The 21,650-nt window shown below is 32.9% G+C and overlaps 1 protein-coding gene and 1 long non-coding RNA gene across 2 annotated transcripts in view; both read left to right on the top strand.

The window, feature by feature from the left end:
• LOC118265226 (kinesin-like protein CG14535) overlaps positions 1–21,650 on the top strand; it is a 331,078-nt gene that overhangs the window by 103,583 nt on the left and 205,845 nt on the right. Inside the window, exon 4 of the mRNA XM_035578024.2 lies at positions 11,079–11,464. Coding sequence (XP_035433917.2) covers positions 11,079–11,464 — 386 coding nt within the window. The remainder of the gene's footprint in view (positions 1–11,078; positions 11,465–21,650) is intronic.
• LOC126912707 (uncharacterized) lies at positions 5,156–6,837 on the top strand. The gene is made up of 2 exons (XR_007707364.1): positions 5,156–5,404; positions 5,924–6,837. It is a non-coding gene; the product is annotated as an uncharacterized LOC126912707 (long non-coding RNA).

Below are 21,650 nucleotides of genomic sequence, written 5' to 3'. Positions count from 1 at the left end.
TTACAAAACTGTTAACTATAGAACACAAAGAACGCCTTTTACCCTTGATAATTTCTCCTAATAGTTGGTACTTTACGTAACAAGAGTGTAAATTGGAAATTAACGTAAACCGCCACGTTTAATAAGTCTTTCAGCGCATTACAGCCACTTAAGTGTAATTTCCCTTGTCTAAGTAACTTCACTTACTTTCAGGGAATTGAATAAGCCACATACATTATATGGCTTAACGCATGTACTTGAGTTGGGTAATTTAATGTCTTTGTGGTCGTAAAAGGATAACCAAGAATGAGTTTCAATGAGAGATATTTTCGCAATTGAAACATTATTTTCGAAGAGTTTATTAGCAGAATTTTAGAAGAGTAGCAGAAGCAATCTTTTTTTTGTGTGTGTGTTATTCATGACGTCTCCCGCTTTGGGTTAGGCGAGAGGGAGTGTCAGACTCTTACTGACTAAAAACCATCCCGTTTCTACTCCTGCTTTTTGAGCCGGAGCCCTGGTAACCCGTTAGGTCTTCCGCGGCTCTGTAAGCAGAATTGTTCCTAAGATCTTATTTATATGGCATGGCAGCCGATTACATAGTAGATGAGCCACATGAGTGCATGACAAATAGTCCTCCCAGTTTTCGGAAGTCCTAATTTTAATTACCATTAGAATTTGCGTTCGCATTTACATTCGGCATAAGTATAACCAAGACCATACTTACAGAGTAGACTGAAAAATTACTACTAAACCCAATTTAATAAATAATTGCGTACAAACAAAAATAAACTCTCTTCCTTATACACATAAAAGTTAATGTTTGCACAGCCCCGAATAATAAAGCCATTATCATTTTAAAACACAACTTTTAACAAAACAACACCTAAAGAATTTAAACCTATACAAGTAAATAAAATTGGTGTGTCTGTTTGTAATGTTGAAATAACCGCTTCTTACTTCATGCATTGTGAAAGTACATACAACATCTACACCAAAATATTTTTTTTTTGTAAATTTTGACATTCCGTCTACCTCTTTGTTCCGGGTAATCTCTGAAATGACTGGACCGATTTACAGAGGATTTTTACTGGCAAATAGTTTATGTACTAAAGCGTAACGACAAATTAAACAAAAAAAGTTAGAAAACATATTTTATTTCGTAAGTTAATCACAAAGTCCGTAATCCACGCGAGCGAAGCCGCGCGCATCAAGCAGTATTAAATAAAAAGCACCCGAAAAACTCGAGTCCGTTCGCAAATCCCTTCTCATTTAGATAATATTGCATTTTTAAAAACAACAAACTTGTGAATATTCTGCCCTTTTCCCTAATAAGTGTACATCAAAGGCAGTTGAATTTAACGAGTGTAAGCCGTTGATAATCCCGGACGGGGGCGTTTCAAATCTCACGATAAATAAAGACTTCTGTAATTGGACTTGTTAGAATTTTTTATATTGTTTTAAATCGGAAGATTTAGAAAGATACTTTTAGTAGTATTGCCTGTTTGTACTCGAAAAAGCTAATTAAAAAGACTAAAAACACTAAAATTCATTCTAGATTGAGACAACTTGATTTGTGAACTCGATTTCTTTTGAAAAGTATAATAAATGTTTATCAAAATTTATTAGAATCTATGTTTCATAATTATGCAATATACTCGTACATATTATGAAGTGTACTGTTTTTAAAAGATTTTTTGGAAAATTGTATAAACATTAACCTTCAATTATTCACCTTAAATTACCCAAGTCCATATACACTGTATTCGCTTTTAAAACCTTAAAACCATGGCAGATTATAAATATTTTTTTACAGACGTATATTTGTTTGGTTAAATAAAATATTCCTTAAATAAAATAATGAAAGAGAAGGGTAAAAAACTATAAATAGATTTTCCAAAATACACAAGTACATTGTAAATAGTACCTTTGAGGCAAAAGCGTTGATGTGGCAATTCCAAGAAGATAGATATTTACGTAAATGTCAAAGATTTTCGTGAGAAAACGGGGATGTTTCCTTAATCCTTAGAAAAGTCAGCCCGTGATAAATTAACATTGAAGTCTGTTATATTTAGAAAAATCTCGCGATAATACCTTTTTGTTGGGTAGCTATTGTTGGCTGCTTTATATCGAGTAGATTTACACTGCCTCTTTAGTGGAATGATGGCAACTACTTTCTACTGGACATGCAGTTTATTTAAGCTTGAATTACCAGATAAAATGTCATCAAAACTGTTTAACTTTCATTGATACATCGAAAAAGAAATGGCACGTATTGTGTTTGTGTAATAATCCAAAATTGGTTAGAGGTTACTTAGATCACACTCATATTATAAAAGTTGGATTGTTTGGATATCTGTCTGTTAATCACGCTGAAACTGTTGAACGGATTTTGATGAAATTTGGCATACAGACAGGGACCCAGCTGACTTGGGTAGTAGGATACTTTTTATCCCACGAAGCTGCTAGTAGAAGCTATTTTAAAATAAAACTCAACACGTGCATATAAAAACCTAGTTCCCCTTCATTACATAAAATATGTTAAACACAAAACCTTATCACCTAACTTCCTTCCCAACATTTCTTTTAAAAACCACACCAAAATAACAATACATCATCATATTTAGTATTCTTATCAACAGAACTAAAGTTCATTTATTAACAAGGCTTTAAAGACCGTATGCAGTGCAACAGTAGGTACGTAAGTTGCAAATCACTCTCACAACGCATTAGACTCGCTCCTCGCCCGTAGTCGCGAAACGCACGCAAGAAATGCATTAACATAAGCGGACGTGGAGTATTGTTGGGACAGAGTACTCATAATAATGGAGGAGTGACGGTTCTCTTATTAAAATGGTATACGTTTTTTTTGTCAGTTTTGTTGGTGTCTTATTTGTTATACTTTTAGAATAAGTATCTGAATATTTTTCGAGGGTTATTTCATTATTAAATTAGGATGAGTGAAAATATTTAACAAATCTCTAAACATTCTTAACCAGTAATTTTAAACAGCCGGAAAATTTTAGACAAGGACAAAATAATATTATATTATTTTATGATTATAATAATTTATTATGAATTCGTCTTTGTTGTTTATGATAATTGACTACATTTAATACGTAATTATAATCAAGATAAACAAGTACATCATCAGATAAAACAATTGACACAATACATATTTAAATTCTTTTAAATTTTCGTGGTTGTTTTTTTTTTATATGTTTATTTACATTGTTCTCCACAGACTCTGGTCCTTTGTCATACAATTTGTTTTTCTTTTCTGGAATAAATTTTATCAATATGGTATCTTTCGTGGTTGTTGTTCCTATTCATTTGTCTATCTCTCTATCTGGTGTTGTGGGCGTCAATGAGCTGCACTAATCGCTTACTTATCATCAGATAACCCGAATACTTGTTATCGTCTAAAGAAAATCAACCAGCCTATCCCTCCATTACCTACATACTCCCTGCCAAAACCCAGTGTACACAGGAAGTGCATTCACTTGTCACTAATTAATGGATCACGAACACTTGAATGCGATTATTGCGGAGGCTTTTGTTCTCAATCGTTTTTCTCCCTTATGAGGTTAAGTGATTGAGGAGTTTAAGAGCTAATGAGTTACTGAGTCAGTTACCAGCGCTGTATCGATTTTGTGTTCATTTTTTATGGGAGATTAGTTGATGTTTTCTTGGTATGTTACGGTTTTATGTGATATGTGATTTGTTCTTGATGATATTGTAATGTTTTGAGATGTGTTTGGATTTTAGAGAATGAGGTAATTTTTAGTTAGTGAGACTCGTATAAGAAAAGTTTATATACTGAATACTGAGTGAAATAAATGAAAACGTTTTTAATTTTTTTAATTTTATTTAAGTAATACAAAATGACAAGATGGCAAGATCAGATTGTATTGTTTTGTTGACAAGATTTCTGATATGATTTCGGACATTGCTGTACTAAATAAATCTTCCTAATAAATTGTTACTGTACTGTAGGGACAGTAATAAAAAAAAACACTCAAAAATAATAACACAAATGTTTTTAGATATTATAATACTCAAGATAAGATAGATAACTAAAATCCACTCCTTTACAACTCAACCCCGCATTAATGTCCCGTATTATTTGCACTAATTCTCGAACAGATGAAGTTGTAAAACAGCCTCTGTATCAAAGACGGTGCATGCCAATTACGAGCCGAACCTTCTTTGTCTTGTCTTTGAAATGTTTGTGCAATGTTGCCAGTTGTAAATATTGACACGTTGGTGTTGCCACCGAATAGTATTACAGTATTGCCGAGACCCTCCCTGTCTGGGTTAACATTATTTTGGATTACCTTTTACGTTTGTTGTGAAAGAAATTTTTAAGTGTATCATCATGATTTTTAGTCAAACTTTGTATCTATCTAACTCTTAATCAGTCACCTTCATAATTTTCCCAGTCCTCAATTCCCCAACACCAAAAGGCCGGCAACGCGCTTGTAACGCCTTCTGGTGTTTCGGATATCCATGGGCGGCAGGGATTGCTTACCATTTGGTGATCTAGCTACTCGATTACCAGCTTATACTGTAAAAACATAAGGTGGATGTACATACCTACTAAAATACTACACCCTAGAATACTATGTACACGCGGCTACGATAACTAGTATACACCAACACATCGACACAACTATCGCTACACAATATCCCTGTGTGGGTATTCCGTAGTAATGTGCATAAAAACGTTTGTTCATTACGCACACATTGGTATATACTATAAATTATTGTGTCGGTATATGTAAGAATTTCGTAAAAGATTTTATGAATAAAAACAAGGGTAGACATAAAAATAATACTTAACAAACATTTAATAAATCGAACAACGAAAGATCGAGCTACACAAATTATACCCATACAAATATATCTAAAGGAATCTTCTCGTCGTATATTTATGTTATTGAATCCATTACAATATTTCGTAACATTTATTAATTGCACGTTTGGCGTAATGGTTAACGCTTTGAGTTATCAGGCAAGGTGTCGCAGGATCGAACCCAGCAATAACTAGTTCTTTTTGTAGTGTTTATCAAATATTTTTAAACAACATCTAATTCTAAATTTCTAATGATTCGATACTTGAGTATTAAATTTGTAATGTTTGTGGCGACCACGCAACTCTCGGGTCATTTTATTTAGCCCGTTTATAAAGTAACTACCGTCAATTCTTTAAATGTTTTCCAGATCACCCAACTTACAAAATAAAATTATATTCTTAGTTGTCAATTTATGAGCATTTCATTTTCATAGTTTATTGCTACATAATTCGTGTGTAAAGCTCAACATATCTCAACACTTCACAAATTTGAAAAAGGCAGAAGTAATTATTTTGCACGAACAAAAGATAGATCTTTTCTTTAGTGAAATAGAAAGGCGCTTAACGATATCGGTGAGTAAATAAGATAATTATTATGTTGATATTCTGGGTAATTGATTGAATTAATAATTTTATTTTAAGTTCTCTAAAATTATATTTTTAAATATAATAAAATAATGTTATTATTTTTTGTTTTATAAAATACAAAAAATAATAACATTAAAAAATTTATGAATATTAATATTTGAATAATGAATACTTTTTTATTATTATTGATGAATTTATTATTAAGAATAAATAATTATTGTTTAATAAATTTAAAACTTAATCTATTTTAATTTATATTAATAGGATACTAATAATAATATTTTCTTAAATATCCTTATAAATAATTTATTATTAATCCTGTTGTAGCTTAAAGGATTTTAGTAGCATTTTATTACTGTGTAAACCTATATATATGTTGATTATAAAATATTGTATAATTATTGTGTTTACAACTAAAGCTACTTGTAGTTATATTTTATTCCTATTGATAAGTAACTTTATAGATTTTCATGGTATTTTAAATAATATATTTTTGTTTAATAGTGTAAGTCCGTGCAGTTATGGGTGCGCAGATATGCGGAGACTGGTGATATTGAAAATTGCCAAGCTGGGCCGAAGCCGAAGGCAAATTCGTTAGCCCGGCACTACGACATCATAGCCAGGCATAAGGCTGATTCCTTTTTCAACGCGCACTGCAGCAACGGCACTCGATGTTTTCACGCAAACAATAAGGAGGCACCTGCATTCTGGTTTAAGGTGCAGGGAGCCACCCAAAAAGATATTACTGCCCACAATGCACCAGGAACAGCGATAAAATTTTGCCAGAAGTTTTATAAATTTTGATAGGGCTAATAATGTGGTTATATTTAACGATGTAAATAATTAATTTCATGCTAGCAGCATAAAGTTTAAATTTATTTGTATTGAATATTTTTTTTGCGTTAACGCTGAGTTATATCGATTTATTTTTCGATAATCAGTTACTGAGCCATCAGCCAAATTATATATAGTCCAAATTAACTACAATGTTTATATTTTTAAAATAATATTAAAATGCAGTCTAGAAAATACGGTGAAGTGATGTTATTGTTATGCGGTTAGAAATTGTCATAATTTCTTTCTATTCAACATGTTAATTCACTTCATTTCTCATTTTTAATAACTTATGTAACTGCTGTTCAACTAATTTGAAACATTATATTTACGCTCATCCTTAACCAACTTAGAGTATGATTCGAAATGTTATAATGTTAAAAACTTATTTGTATTAATCGTCACATTTTTGCTAACATATTGCCCACTCGATATTGAATCTTATAGCAACAGCCTTAAAACACAAAATGGAGAATTCTAATAACAAAAATTTGCTAATTTCAAGAAATAACAATATTTACTGTGAAGCGGAAATTTGGAAAACAATGTTTTAATTAAATTTTTATAATAATTTTATTTTTTAATACTTTTTTTAATTTTAAATTTTAATATTAAAAAAATATATATATATATATATATGTTTCTTATTGTTTAATAATAAGTAATAAACCATATTAAAATTTAATTTATTATTATTTAATTAATAATAAAAATTATTATTTAATAATATATTTTTTTTTGTAATAATCATTAATAAATAAAAAATTGTCTATGAAAACAATTAATAACATTTTTTATTTGATTTATATCCAATATTTATACTTTATTTCTATAAAAATAAATTATATGTAATAAAATAGATATCGTTTTATTTACCGACTTAAATGCTTCTTTTATAGTCTGATTTTATTATACAGAAAACAAAAATAAACTTAAAAAAGACAAACAACGAAATAAAATTCATCTAAAAAATACTTTTTACGTTTTGCTGGTTTCGAACCCACATCGGCGTAGAGGGAGACGATTAGAGCAAGCTCGTTAAACCACTCGTCTACGAGCACTACATCTAGTTCAGTGAAAATGTTGAATCATATCATCAATTGTAAATATTTTTAACCTTACCCATCTATTAAATTATAAAAATACATATACCGACACAAAATTTATAATATATACCAATGTGTGCGTAATGGTCAAACGTTTTTATGCACATTACTACGGAATACCCACACAGGGATATTGTGTAGCGATAGTTGTGCCGATGTGTTGGTGTATACTAGTTATCGTAGCCGCGTGTACCTCTATTCTTCATCAGATTCTCTGTCTCCTGTGAAATCTACCAGCTTCAGCAAATACACTTTTGTCCGATTGCATCGTGTTTACTGGCCTGTACTGTTGTTTAAATTAAACTCTATTTGTGGGTGACTATTTGTTGTGCCGGATCAAAGCAGTAAGATGGAATTCAACTGGTGATGTGTCATTGTGTACTGCCCTTTACGTGAATTATTTAATTGGAAAAAAGTATTGCAAACATAAGTAAAGTTAAAATTGTAATTGTCGGACGTGATGAGTCAGATATAATTACCCAAATGTTAGAAGCGTATCATTTTTAAGCGTAGCAGTTCAAAGTCAAAGTCAAAATTATTTATTTCAAACAGATTGGGAAGCAAATATTACAATATAAATAAAAAACAAAATGTCTGTCTCTCAGTCAGTCCTCTAGTGAAGCTAGTTTTGGCTTATATTGATGACCTATTTATCAAGCTTTCTCAATTTTATTAAAACAATATTATCTAATCTCCATATCACGTGACCAACCCAAAAAACCATTCACCCAACAAAACGAACCCTACCCCAAAAAATTGGCACCCTCACAACAAATTAAAACAACACTCTTTGTTAAACGTTAAATACAGACAGACGGCAATCTAAATCGCAGAGAAAAATACCTGCAGGCCAACGGGTCGGTATCAAAGTGGAGATCCGTTGTGCATAGGGCAGAGATGTCGTAGATAGTGCTTGGAACGTATTCAGACTCCAGTTAGCATTCAGAAAGATGCCGCGGGCGTAGGCGCGATAACATCTCTGCAGTGAGCTGTGACAGATGTGTGGTACATGGGCGGGTAGGTCGGTGAGCTGATTGTGTGTGTGATGGGTGGATTAAAAGAGTAGCTTATCTTAAATCTAGCTTATCATCACACATGATAAGTTACATGTATGTAATTAATTTTTCTTTTACTTATAAAGTTACTGTTAGTAAAAATTAAATAAAAATATATTTCCCGCCTTGGGTAAGGCGAGGGAGAGTGTCAAACTTTAACTGCCTATAAACCACCCCGTTCCTACTCTGCTTTTCGATCTTGGAGCCCAGGTATCCGTTAGGCAGTCCGCAGTTCCTCACTTAGCAGTTTACTATGGCGACTGTGAGTCTCCTCTACATTAAAGGTTTATTCAATTTATTGGAATTTAGTTAGGAACTTGTTTTTTAAGGTCACAAGTGTATGCCATATTTGCTAGTTAAGTTATGAGTCCGCGTAGATAATAAGGCACAACCAAATTATATAAGCAAAATTCTTAATCCCGGAATCGATAAAAAAGTCAAGAAATATCTAGAACTTAAAAATATACTTAATGATTATCACTTTCACTTCGTCATTAAAACCCTCACCGTTCGCAATCTTTCTCACCCGTATGTCCGTCCACTATCGCTATTCAACCGACATCCTACAAAGGTGAATTGGCGGCAAAAGCGTGTCAGATTCATTGCGCTCCTTCTACCAGTGATGTAAAGATCACCGCGATACGAGCCGGCAATGGACAGGGTGCAAATGATTGCAAGGAATGCTTCCAATGCTCTTTGCTTTGTGTGTATCGAGTATTGTTGGACTTCAATCGTTATCTCGAGATTGGTACTCTATCACGTATTGCACTTATAAGATGAAGTTTGTTTAACTTTTTTGTTGTAGGTACTTCTTTTTTTGAAGGCGGTTAAGAAGCTTGATCTAGAGTAGTTAATAAAACTGTTGTGTAAAAAGTTGTGATATTGAAATAACCGCTTTTTACTAGACGCATATAAATATATTAAATAACATAACACAATAACTAAATAATTACTAACCACTTTTGGACAGATTTTATTAGTGTATACAATTGTTTAGCCGATTTGGAAGTAAATTGTGCAAGTATATTTTGTATCAGACCTACATCATAATTATTACACCTACAGTATATTTAGTTTAAATTCTTGTAAAAACAAACTACGTTCATCCCTGTTTTGGGCACATTCCTTTACTAAATATTGTATATCTTCTATGTATAGTTATTTATAACTACATAAAATGCGTGGGCTAAGTCATTAGGCCAAGTTGCCTTCTTAGTCCCACAGCTTAGCTATTATTAAATCTTTTTAGCATAGCTACATCTCTGGTGGAAAAGCGCCATTATAGTGACATCAATCTCTTTCAAGCACTTGATAATTGTGTGGGCGTAACTGAATCGTTACAAGGAAAAGTGTTTTGTTTTGTTACAATACACAGTTTTTTTCATTGGCTGTAGTTAGCTTCATTTTTCAAGTAGTAGTGTTCCATACTAGGATTTTTGTCTCAGTCGTTGGTATGAAGAGTTTTGCCAAATGTACGCTAACAAAGTAGGAAGGAAGCGGAAATTTGTTTTTTAATGAACTTTAAGTGGTTTATTTCTAAACTACTCTGACGTACATAACTATCAAATATCAAATGAAAGAAACAACCAGTTCTCATTTCTAATATTAAACAATTATCCTATAGTAAAGAAATCTCATTTATCTCGCGAGATCGAGATTGCATTACCTAAATTCTACCAAATCATTCCAAAAACATCAACAAAAAATCGAAAATTACCTTTAAATTCATCACTCACATACCACTACACAAAATTCGCTCAAAACATGCGAGTGATCGAAAAAAGCGAATTCGTTTTATACCTCCCAAACGTCGTATAATGACGCCATATTGTTTAAACGGCTACCGGAACCAGGAACCAGATGCAAACGAAACTATGGGCTCGTGATGAGTTTTACTGAAAAAATATTTACAAACGATTTCAATTGATCGAAATAGTAGTTTTGTAGTGAAAACATCGGAGAGTATTGGAATTTGATTAAATGTTTTTAGACTTATTTTTTTATCTTTTAACTTGAGTAAGGACTTGTTTCACTATGTCTAGATAGCTGTTATGTATCAGATAACGTAGAATTAAAAAATATTATTTGTATGCGCTATCAGTCACATATGCTTATCAGGAACTTATATGAAAAAATTTCAAAAGTTTTTAGCTTATGTTTAGGCGCTAAAATTTTTCTAATTTCCGAATGTATATTATCTTTTTGCATCTAGTAACAATCGAACTAATGAGATGACTGTCTGACTGTCTATTTTTTCAGTTCACTGTTCACAAAAATCGATGACATGATTGTTTTTGTTTTGTTTATTTTCCGAATCCGAAATGACCTAATTTATCAGTTTCATCTTTTGTTTTGATAAAACAATGCTATGATGTCAGAGTTTCTAAGTTCAAAGTTGTTTACAAATAAGATTTTTCATGAAATACAAGTTCATTGTTTTCTGAATTCTTAAATAAGGGAATTCAGAATAGGAGAGTTCGGTTGCATCAGTCATTGGCTCTCACTCTCGCTGAACTGACATAAAACTATTACTGCATTTTTACTACGGTAAAAATATCATAAATCAGATAACCTATATAAGAGATTTTTAAATACTCAACTCCCAAATAACACCAATTTAAAAAAAATCCAAAACAGCTTACTTATCTTACCGAAACTCCACAGGTAAAATCAACGGCGCCAAAAATGGACCGCAACGGCTACTTTTTCTACGTGACATCAACTGCGAAGAAAAAGAAAATCAACTTGATGCAACCAAAGCCGCCTCGAGTGGCGTTCGTTGAGGAAAAGCGTCGGCCAGGGGTGGCTGAGAGAATACATACTGGATACGGCAGTGTGGCACCGTCTGCCACGGAGAACGGACGTGGTGACTCTATGTCGCAGCGAGGCCCGTCGCCCGCGCCACGCGCGCGTTTATACACGCAACTCGAGAGTTATCAACCGAGGTACCATACGATTCGTGATAACAGTGATAAGAGAGTGGAGAGTGAGTGTAGGAGGAGAAAGGAGAAGAGGATTGTTGGATACCCGCAGCCGTCTCCGGTTGTCAGGTAAGTTTTTATTAGTTTTTAAATTAATGAGTGATATCCCATCAAAAACATCCTGTAAAAAACCCAAGTCTCGCAGCTCAGTCTTTCTACCGTCAAAAGTTGTGAGATCCATGTAATACCAAGTCGGTTAATCTATTTAGTGTCTACTTGAAGGACCTTCTGTCTTAAGTTATTACATAAGTTATTATCATGCCAATATTAAAAATATTTAACGTTTTAAACAAATAGATCGACTTGTACATCGCTTGATTTGATTATTAGTACTAGTGGTCGCCTAGTGGCCGAAATTCGACCATATATGATTTAATTTACAATACCACTTAACGTACGTTGAAGGATAATTTTTATTTAATTCAAACTCTTTTATAAAACTCTTTTCATATGAGACGTGAGAATATCATCGCAATGTCTATCGATTTTGACGTTTTGTCAAATACGATCAGATACTATGCATGTGTGTGTAATGTTTTATTTATTGATTTAATGTACTTTATAAGCATTATTTTTGAAAAATATTAGCGCTATGCACTTCTCCTACACATAAACTATAAGTATACCAAATTTTATGCTCCTACGTCCGCGCAATTTTCGTAAAATGTGGTCCAAAGTTTTTGCATCACGTATTAATATATAGATGTATCACACTACACAGCACGACGGGCCAGCGACCAACAGGAACGAGAGTTTCAATCGCGTGAGGCGCGAGAGACTAAAGAATCTAATATAATATTGTAATATTCATTTTGTTTTCATGCGATGTCCAAGTCGATCTATTTGTTTAAAACGTTAAATATTTTTAATATTGGCATGATAATAACTTATGTAATAACTTAAGACAGAAGGTCCTTCAAGTAGACACTAAATAGATTAACCGACTTGGTATTACATGGATCTCACAACTTTTGACGGTAGAAAGACTGAGCTGCGAGACTTGGGTTTTTTACAGGATGTTTTTGATGGGATCTCACTTCTTTTTGTAGAGCCTTTCTTTTTGATACCATCTACTTCTAACGAATACCACCAACTGCATAAATAACTTTGTAATCCCATATATTTATATGGGATTACAAAGTTATTGATGCAGTTGGTGTATTTGGAAAACTGGACCGAAATTACAAAATATTTAAGTTTTCCCATGATTAAGACACTAAACTCTATATGTATTCCAAATATGAAGCTTCTAAGTCTGCTAGAAGTGCCTTGGACTTTTGATGATCGGTGAGTCAGTGAGTGACAAAATTTAGAAACTTTAACAAGTTGTCATTCTTAAACTACTGGTTCAAATTGACTGAAATTTTAAATATTCCGTGTTTATACAATGCCGGATTAGTTACTGAAGATTCAGGTTTCTTGCTTTATCCACAACCGAATTATAGGGGGTCGAAAAAGGCCCGAATTGCTTCGAGAAAAGGATGGTACGGCCGTGCCGCTTTTTTTTGCTCGACTTGGCGGGGGCACTGCCGTGCCCCCAGATATGGTGTATATTGTTATGTTTCAAGATAAACATGTTTTATATTATTAAATAGCGAGTAAGTTTACCTCAAACTGGTATACATGGAAGTAGTAAAAGTAGTAAGATTTTTAATGTTTACAGAGCGCAAAATATTTTTTTTATAATAAATATCTCTATCTATCTCAAGTTGAGTTATGAAAAGTTACATATAGAAATACACTAGGATTAAACATTTTTTTTAATATAGCAACTTCTTTCTATAACATTTTTTTCACCCAAATATTAATGACAACATCTACCTTTTAAACTATAGTTAGTAAAGTCAGTATGAAATATGGACAGATTTAGACGTAGGTAACCTAGCTTACAAGCAACCCTTTTTCATCAAATTAGCGAGCATTGTTGCTGATGAATGGGTAAATAAGATGTGACGGGCTACCTCGGCTATTATTCTAGCTTTTATTAATGGTTGCTTCTCTAGTAGGCTGGGAGGCTGGGAGCTAGCTTACTTAGTTTTAGAAGAAAATAAATTTAAATTAAAAAGATTTATTTGTTTGAATTCTAGACAAGAAGAACGTTCTTTGTAAGTTTACTAATTAGAATATTAGGTTTGAAATATGATAGAGAAAACTATAAATATGGTTTTTGCAACTTGTCATGGAGTCTTTAAATAATAAAGTCAGGTAAATTCTTTTTTCTAAATTATAACCAAATGTACCTTTACATTCAATTATAACTAATAGAAAACTAATATTTTATCCAACAGTTTTCACTTTAGATGTTAGTATTTGATTACAACAGACAAAAATTATTTAACTGTGTAATTTACAAAAATATACGTAGAACTGTTTATAAAATAACTCGACTAGTTTCAAGTCATACTAGAGGCTCATATTCCGCGACACACAATGAGGCGACTTTCGCGTTGCTAATGACGTGAGTGAGCCGTAAAACATAATAATTAATTTAGTATGTCTTACGAAAGTTATAATATAAAAATATATGACAATATTTCGTTCTATAGAAACTAAAACAAAACTAAATTACTTAGAGAAATTATGGTCAACTTGCTCTATACTAAATAAAATGGAAAAAATCAGCAAATTACATACAGATCGTCGACTTACAAGGCTATAAGCAAAACAGTTTACAGGCAAGTTGCTGAAACTTTCACAAAAGATTTCTATCGACCCCTCCTTTGTTAAACTTCATGAAAGTTACGCAAGTTTTTAACCTTTTTACAAGTTTTCGAAACTCCTTTCATAGTTTAGTTTTTTTTTTCATAATATTGCTCCATGTTCTGTGTTCTGTAGTTTTCGACTTTTGCGGTCCTTGATCTTTATTTTTGTCGTGAAATTTTTGGTGATTTGCATTTTATATGACAAGGTTCGTGAAAGTATTGACTGCAAGTACATTTTAACAATGTTATTAAGACTACATTTAATATTTTTATAGTAACTATCGTAAGACATACTAAATTAACACGGTTTACTCTCGTATATTAATGGACAATAGCTCTATTAGTTTCAAGTCACAAAGGGACTCTCTTCATCATGATCAAAAAAGCACTTTAATTTTTTTTTAGTTAAGCTAGATTCAATATTTGGATTCGTCTGATTTTTTGACGTTCACTGATACATAAGTTACTAGACTTACTATATAGTTCTTCTATCTAAAGTTAGTGTAATTGAAAAAAAAAAAAATTTTAAGAGAACCTAAGATCCTAAACTTAATAACCACTTTTTCAATCACTATGCACAAATACAAGTAGACATAATTATGATATGTATTTGTATTCTAACGACATAGTTCTAGAAAACATCTTTACAAATGACTTTAATCAAGAGAAATTGTGTATTTATGTGAGAAATGGAGAAAAACGTGTAATCTATTAGAGACGTTTGTTCCCAAGAGTTTATATGTGTAGCTACACATAGCTGACATATTCTAGAACTTTCTATGGAGAAGATTTCTTCAATTATGTGTTTTATGAAGTGAAAATTACAAATCATTATAGTTATAATTATTTTATGTTGAATTTACAAACTGCCTGTTCAGTTGGTAGAGGGAACACAAATGTGATTGTTGAGTAAAGAGTTTGGTGTTCGATTATAGGTTCAGCCTAGTATATTATTGTATGTTTTTTGGGCCTCCTAAAAGTCTTTATAATCGTCTTTACAATCTGGAGTTGTACTCGGAGTAAGGCAATAGACTCAATCCCGATATTATAGGACTCATAACAACACTGGTGGAAAGTGGGAGTTAAATTTTTAACTGAGTTCCCAAAAAGGAGGAGGTCCTCAATTAGATTGGTATGTTTTTTTTGTATGTATATATGTAGTATACCAATTACGTCGAGGTTTAGGAACCGATTTGTGTGATTCTTTGTCTTTTCGATTCGTGATGTTTTGTACTTGTAGCACCGACTTCTAGACTAGCACTGGAAATAGGCAGTACAATGAATAAAAGTTATTTTTTGGTTTTTAGTTTAATTAAAATTCACGCCTATCCAAATGCCTATGTTATGTCATTATAGTTTACAATATAAAGTGTAGTTTTTGTATAAAACTGACGTTATATCTATGGGTACTATAAAGGAGATCACACTTAAGATCGGTTCCATTGACGTATAAATATTAACGATAGTTGCTACGGGTCACGAGAGTGGCCTGGAACTCTAACAATGGGGTTTTAACCTAGTTTGTGTCATCGATAATGGTTTATTGAGAGTGTATGATAGGTAACTAACCATGTTGCCGCCTTTATTCTCCAAAAAGTCCTGTGTCACATGCCTTTAGCTATATACCAGACATAGTCAATATTTAACTGACTTAAAAAAAGAAAACAATTAGAATTTTTTTTGACCCTGGAATCGAGCTCGAAACCTCGTGCTCAGTAGTTACACTTACGCTGCTCATGATGAAGTCTCTCTGTGATTCGAAACTAGTAGAGCTTTTCTCTATTAATGGACGTGAGTAAACCGTATTTTTTTTAAATTAAGTTACACTTACAATTAATAATCGCGCGATTACAACCAGTCGACCAACGAAACTGTTTTCTACTAGAACATACACCAGTAAAGTCACGGGTAAAAGCTAGTTTAGTCTATTTATAACTTCATCCCGCAATGCAACCTTGAATTCCATAATCATAAAATTTTACTAACATCCGCATAGAAAATAGGACCAACTGTTTTCAACGGAAGGTACATAATCCTTTGACCTCTACATGATATTCGGAAATGGTTAGTGTTTATCTTATTTTGCTTAGTTGCTTTTATAGTTTGCCGGTAGAACTAATTGCGTAGTTCGTATTTATTTCTTAATTATCTTGTTCTATTTATAATGTGAGTTATTTCTATTAGTTGGGGATGAACAGAGTTGGTCGTAATAGTACTTTTAATTCAGATTTTTTTTTTAATTTTCAAAAGTTTGTAGTAATCAGGGACTTCTGGACATGAAGGTTGTCGTCTTATGGGTGAGGTGCTCCATCGTAGGCCGCATCATTACTTACCACCAGACGAGATAGCGGCCAAACGTTGACCCATCAAATGTAAAAAAATGTATACATACTTACTCAAATAAAGAAATTAAACTGCCGTCTTATCCTTAAAACTAAACCTTGACATAACTGTATAGTGTATGGTGTTAGTATTTAAAAGTCCATAGTAGGTAATTATAATATTTGTTTAATAATAATAAAATCGTATCAAATAACACTAAAAAGTACTACCCATACTAAGTAGGTATAAACAATAACAATCGCATTGATACTATTGACATTCAATTCATACTTCATTTAGTACTATCACGATTCCTTTTCGAGTCATCTAGTCATTAGTTTAAAAGTAACTTTCGATATTGGGATCCATGCCATAGAAGGTAGGACTTTTTATACACGAGTATAATCCTCTTAACCATATGGGTGATTGGCATTTGTACCATATGGACTGTATTATAGGACTAACTATGTGTTATTATTCAGGGATAGAATACATTGATAATAGTAATAGAATACATTACATTAGCTATAATTTATCTAGCTGCTACTCTACTATACTAAGGAAATAAAAAGAGGCTCTCTAGACAGCTAGGAAGCCTGTCTCCAAAATTACACCATAAATTGATCAGTTGTGACATGAGAATGAGACTACAAAACATACTTACGTATTTTATAAAATAGGTAAGTCACATCACAATAACTTACTTGACTCGAAGGTCCCACGACTCCTAGATGGGGCAGAGGGCGTCTACAGAGACTCTCCATCTCGATCTGTCTTCAGGTTGCCGCTTCACCTTGTTCCACGTCATGCTAATGCTTGCAGCTTCCACCACTACAGGTTTGTCGCCCAACAGATGGCCACGCTTTCTTTTCCCTTAGGGATTCCACTCTAAGGCTTGCTTATTAGTGTAGTCGGAGCCTCTGAGAGTGTGGCCAATCCATCCCTAATTGCGGCGTTTAATTTGGCGTTCGATGAAACTTCCATGGCATTTCTCCAACAAGTCTAAGGTGGAGATGATCTTGGGCCAGTAAATACCGAGAATGCGATCGTTAACGAAAACCTGGATTTACAGAACAATGATAGCTTACATTATTGAACCTCAAACACAACAATTGCACTTACAACCACTCAATAAAACATGCAGGATGCATGTCTACGTATAATGAATATACATACATCATTATACCATTGCCATATCCACATAATTATCTTTGAAATTACATCTTAATTACAGTTCCCGCATTACATCATAATTTCCACTATACTTGACCCGCTTTGTAAATGCAGCCGCTTCAGCGCTTCAGTGCTGAATGTTACAAATGAGTTCTTAAGCGCTTTGATAACTTTACAAAGGAAAGATATTGTTTGTTTGTGACATGAGCGTTGGTAGCTGTTAGCGTTCAAATAGATACTTCGAGTGTTACGAGGCTGAATGTTGAAGTTGTAGAAAATAGAATATGCTTTCATGTCTCTTCCAGTGGGTGTAGTAAGAGCCAACAGCGGAATTACATATTTGACAGAGACCAGGTAGCGTTTTCTCTTTTATTTCAACCTTTTTATACCATCATCTTTTTATGAGACAAGCCCGCCACAACCTCCCACACCGCTGCAACTCCTGTAAGTCAGGATCTACACTAGATACAATCATGAAAATATCGGAACACTGAAGTCTGGCGCGTCCTCATTTAACCACCATCACCAACCATCTGCCAAGTGTGTTAGATTATGGTCAATCTTATTATGTGGAGAGGCTCATATTCATTGTTAATTGTTCAGTAGTAAATAAATCCTAACTTATCCAGGGAAACGCATGCGTTATTTTTTAAAGGTAGTCAAGCTTTAACCACTTGAGCAACGAAGCATTAGAAAACAAATCGTCGCACACGAAATACGCAAAAATCTTTAACACTTAAGGTTGATTTTCGCGTGGATTATGAAAAAAGAAAAAATATTGTCTACAAGCGCGCGAGCTGTCAGGAAAAATTGAATGAAAACATTTGGAAGTGATTGACGAAATATTCGAGACGAACGAATGTTTTGGTGGAACTTTTTTTTTCGGGTTACGCAACACCCTCGCAAATTGAATGTCGGTTTTGTTTTTTTTTTTCTGTCGACCAGCCATCATTGATGCGACGATTCGCCTCTTTGCTATGACATTTAGTGGATTTATGAATGAATTAGCGATTTCGGATTTGGATGATTAATGTGGGATTTGGTGGATTGTTTTTATCTTTTATATCACTATATAATGTTAGAAATGTAAAAGTTTGTTTGTTTGGATGTTTGTTCGTCAATCACGCTGAAACTAATGAACGCATTTTGATTAAATTTTATATACAGAGAGGGTATGAGCTGACTTGGGTACGGTATTAGTATTCTTTATCGAATGCGGGTGAAGCCGTTGGTAGAATCTAGTGTCTTATAATTTTATGTACTTTTGGATGATTAGAAATTATTAGAAGCTGATAAATTTATAGTAAAACATTAGGGTACATTCTGTAATGTTCTTCCTGCAAAATCGGATTGAAATACTACCATATTTGTCAAACTAGATTTATTTTTCTACAGAAATATAGAAAATTACTTCTTCACGTTATTCAGTACAAGTTTTTTACAATCAAACATTCCACCAACAAACAACAAAAATATAAAACATCATAGAAAAAAAAACTACTATAAAATTAATCCCTTCTTTCACATAAAATGCATTAATTCTATGGCCACTTACACCATGCGTGACCGCAAACCTCAGGTGTACAGAGATGTCAAAAGGTTTTTATACGTTTCATAGTAATTAACAATGAAATTTAACACCTAGACTCCAGTAAAACTCAGGTAATATTGTATGCACTTAAAATTCATGTCTGAAGATTGTAAATTAGGTACTCGAAAATAACGAAGTCTGAATAATCAGTTTATAGCTAATTGCACGCGATGTTATAGAAGGTAGAAAGTTGTGTATTTTCTACGCTGAGCTACGTTATGTAGTTTGTCGTCCAGACATTTTTTTTTTGTTTTTCATTTCGTCTAAGTGAATATGTTTTGCTGTTGTCTTGCTACTGCGTTATTTTATGTAAAATACGAAATAGGGCTGATGAAGATTAAAAATGTGATTAGTCCGTCAGTTAAGTACTTAATGAAAATGCATATTATTTATTTTGTGTGACCCATCGCATCGTTGTGTTCCAAATTAACTTGTAAATATTATTTATAGGTAACAGAATACGATTTCTGGTAAAAGTTGCCCCGTCTGGTGTGATTTAATAAATGAATGTACCTAATATCAATGAAAGAATTGTATCTCATATTTCAATAATATAGTTCTGTTTACGTGAAATTTTAATAAAGATTAAGTCATTTATGCTCAATCAAGCTAAAGTCTTTGAAACATGCTCCAAGCTATAAATGTTACCATTAAACATTGTTTTAATAAAAAATGTCAAGGACCTTTAAAATGGAACTTCAGTTTATGTCCAAAATACTTGATAGACTTTCCAATTTCACACTCAATTTGTTCGTCGGAAAATTGGGAAGCCATCTATAGGTAGTATTACATAATTTGTAGGAAAAGTTCAACAATTTACAGTTACAATTATTTTAGTACTTTTAACAAAACATATTCTTTGAAAAGATATAAGATTTTGTTGTCTTTCTAAAAATTGTAGTTTTAAAGTTAGATCATTTCTCGAGGGTTGTCTGGTTAAGACCAGTGTTTGAACAGCGCAAAATTCTAACTATTATTGTGTTAAGAGCCGTAATAATAATTTGTCTAAACCACAAATAAAAACTTTCACACAAAATATGTTGTTTTTTTTTACTTTCGAAATATATTGTGATCCTTGTAACTACAGCATGATTATTTAACATGCAGTATATTACAGACCTTTACAACACTACCTATAACAGTAACTTCACGTATCCGAATACTGATTTGACATTATATTTTTTTTTTCTTGTAATTACATACACAACCAAATACCGTAAACATAACCAACCACATTGACTTTGAAACAGAAAACCTCCCGATACTAAATCGTGAGCCAAATCACACAGTTTATTTGAAAAACAGACGACAATTTGGTGTCTTTATGTGCCAATAACAGTTGATAACCGTGCCAATTGGCGTATAACGCGTCTGAGAGGTATCTGATTGTTACACAGTCGTGGGAAAGGAAACTCTGATAAACGGGGATTTATGGCATACGGAACATCGGTTTAGATTTGCGACAAGACAAGGACAGGTCGATTGCTAAAGTAAAAATAGTCTGAATGAGACTCTTACCAAACAGTTCGTATGAACTGTTGATGATTTTGAGTGAGATTATTAACAAATACGTATAAGTAATAAAAAAAAAAAACACAAATAGTGGCTCATAATTGACTGTACAGTTGGTTGTGGGAGGTGGTCACGGTGGCTGGGCAACTGGCTGCCGTGCAACTTGTCGCGGGTTCGATTCCAGCACAGAACAACTTCTTGTATAATCCACAGATTGTTGTTTCGGGTCTGGGTGTCATGTATGTGTGAAATTTTATGTTTGTAACCGCACCCACGACACAGGAGAAAATCCTAATGTGGGACAACGTTTAAAAAAAATACGAGGAGGAGTTTGTGTGGTCTATTAAAATAAAAATGGTTTACCTTTACTAAAAACAAATGTGACGTTTTTAAATAAATGCTGATGTTTATCAATCGAAAAGAAAATACCCTCAGACCTATAATATAGTCCACGTTTCTACAGTTTTATTTTTATTACCTACACAATAATATTTTTCCAATTCAATTCCATTATAGCCTACACAAGTTGGATAAAGCCCAGAAAACTTAATTTATCGGCTTAGTATGATCAAAATAACACCATACAAGAGGTTATAAATCCCTTACAACACCTATCAAAGACCAATCAAAACTATTCCTCATTTCGCTTCAAACATGAAATATTACCCGTAAAATTATTGAGAATATCCTCACAAAGACTTTGTTACTAACTGAATACCTCTTTATATAATATTCTATTATTCTGAAGATATTTCTCCGAACAATAACCGATGAAAGTATCTTTCTAAGACCTTTTAATGAGGAGTGGGAAGTATAAGCATGGATATTGTTATCAACGATATTTTCTAGTAGTTTTTATTTTCTCCGTTTTTTATTGAATAAGCCGATAAACAATGTATGAGCTGACTTGGTTGATAGGATACTTTTTATCCCACGGGATTGCGAGAAGACAAAC

This window comes from Spodoptera frugiperda, chromosome 28 (assembly GCF_023101765.2).
Source record: "Spodoptera frugiperda isolate SF20-4 chromosome 28, AGI-APGP_CSIRO_Sfru_2.0, whole genome shotgun sequence".
NCBI lineage: Eukaryota > Metazoa > Arthropoda > Insecta > Lepidoptera > Noctuidae > Spodoptera > Spodoptera frugiperda.
Note: the sequence above shows the minus strand (reverse complement) of the source record. Positions and strands in the feature narration are given on the sequence as shown.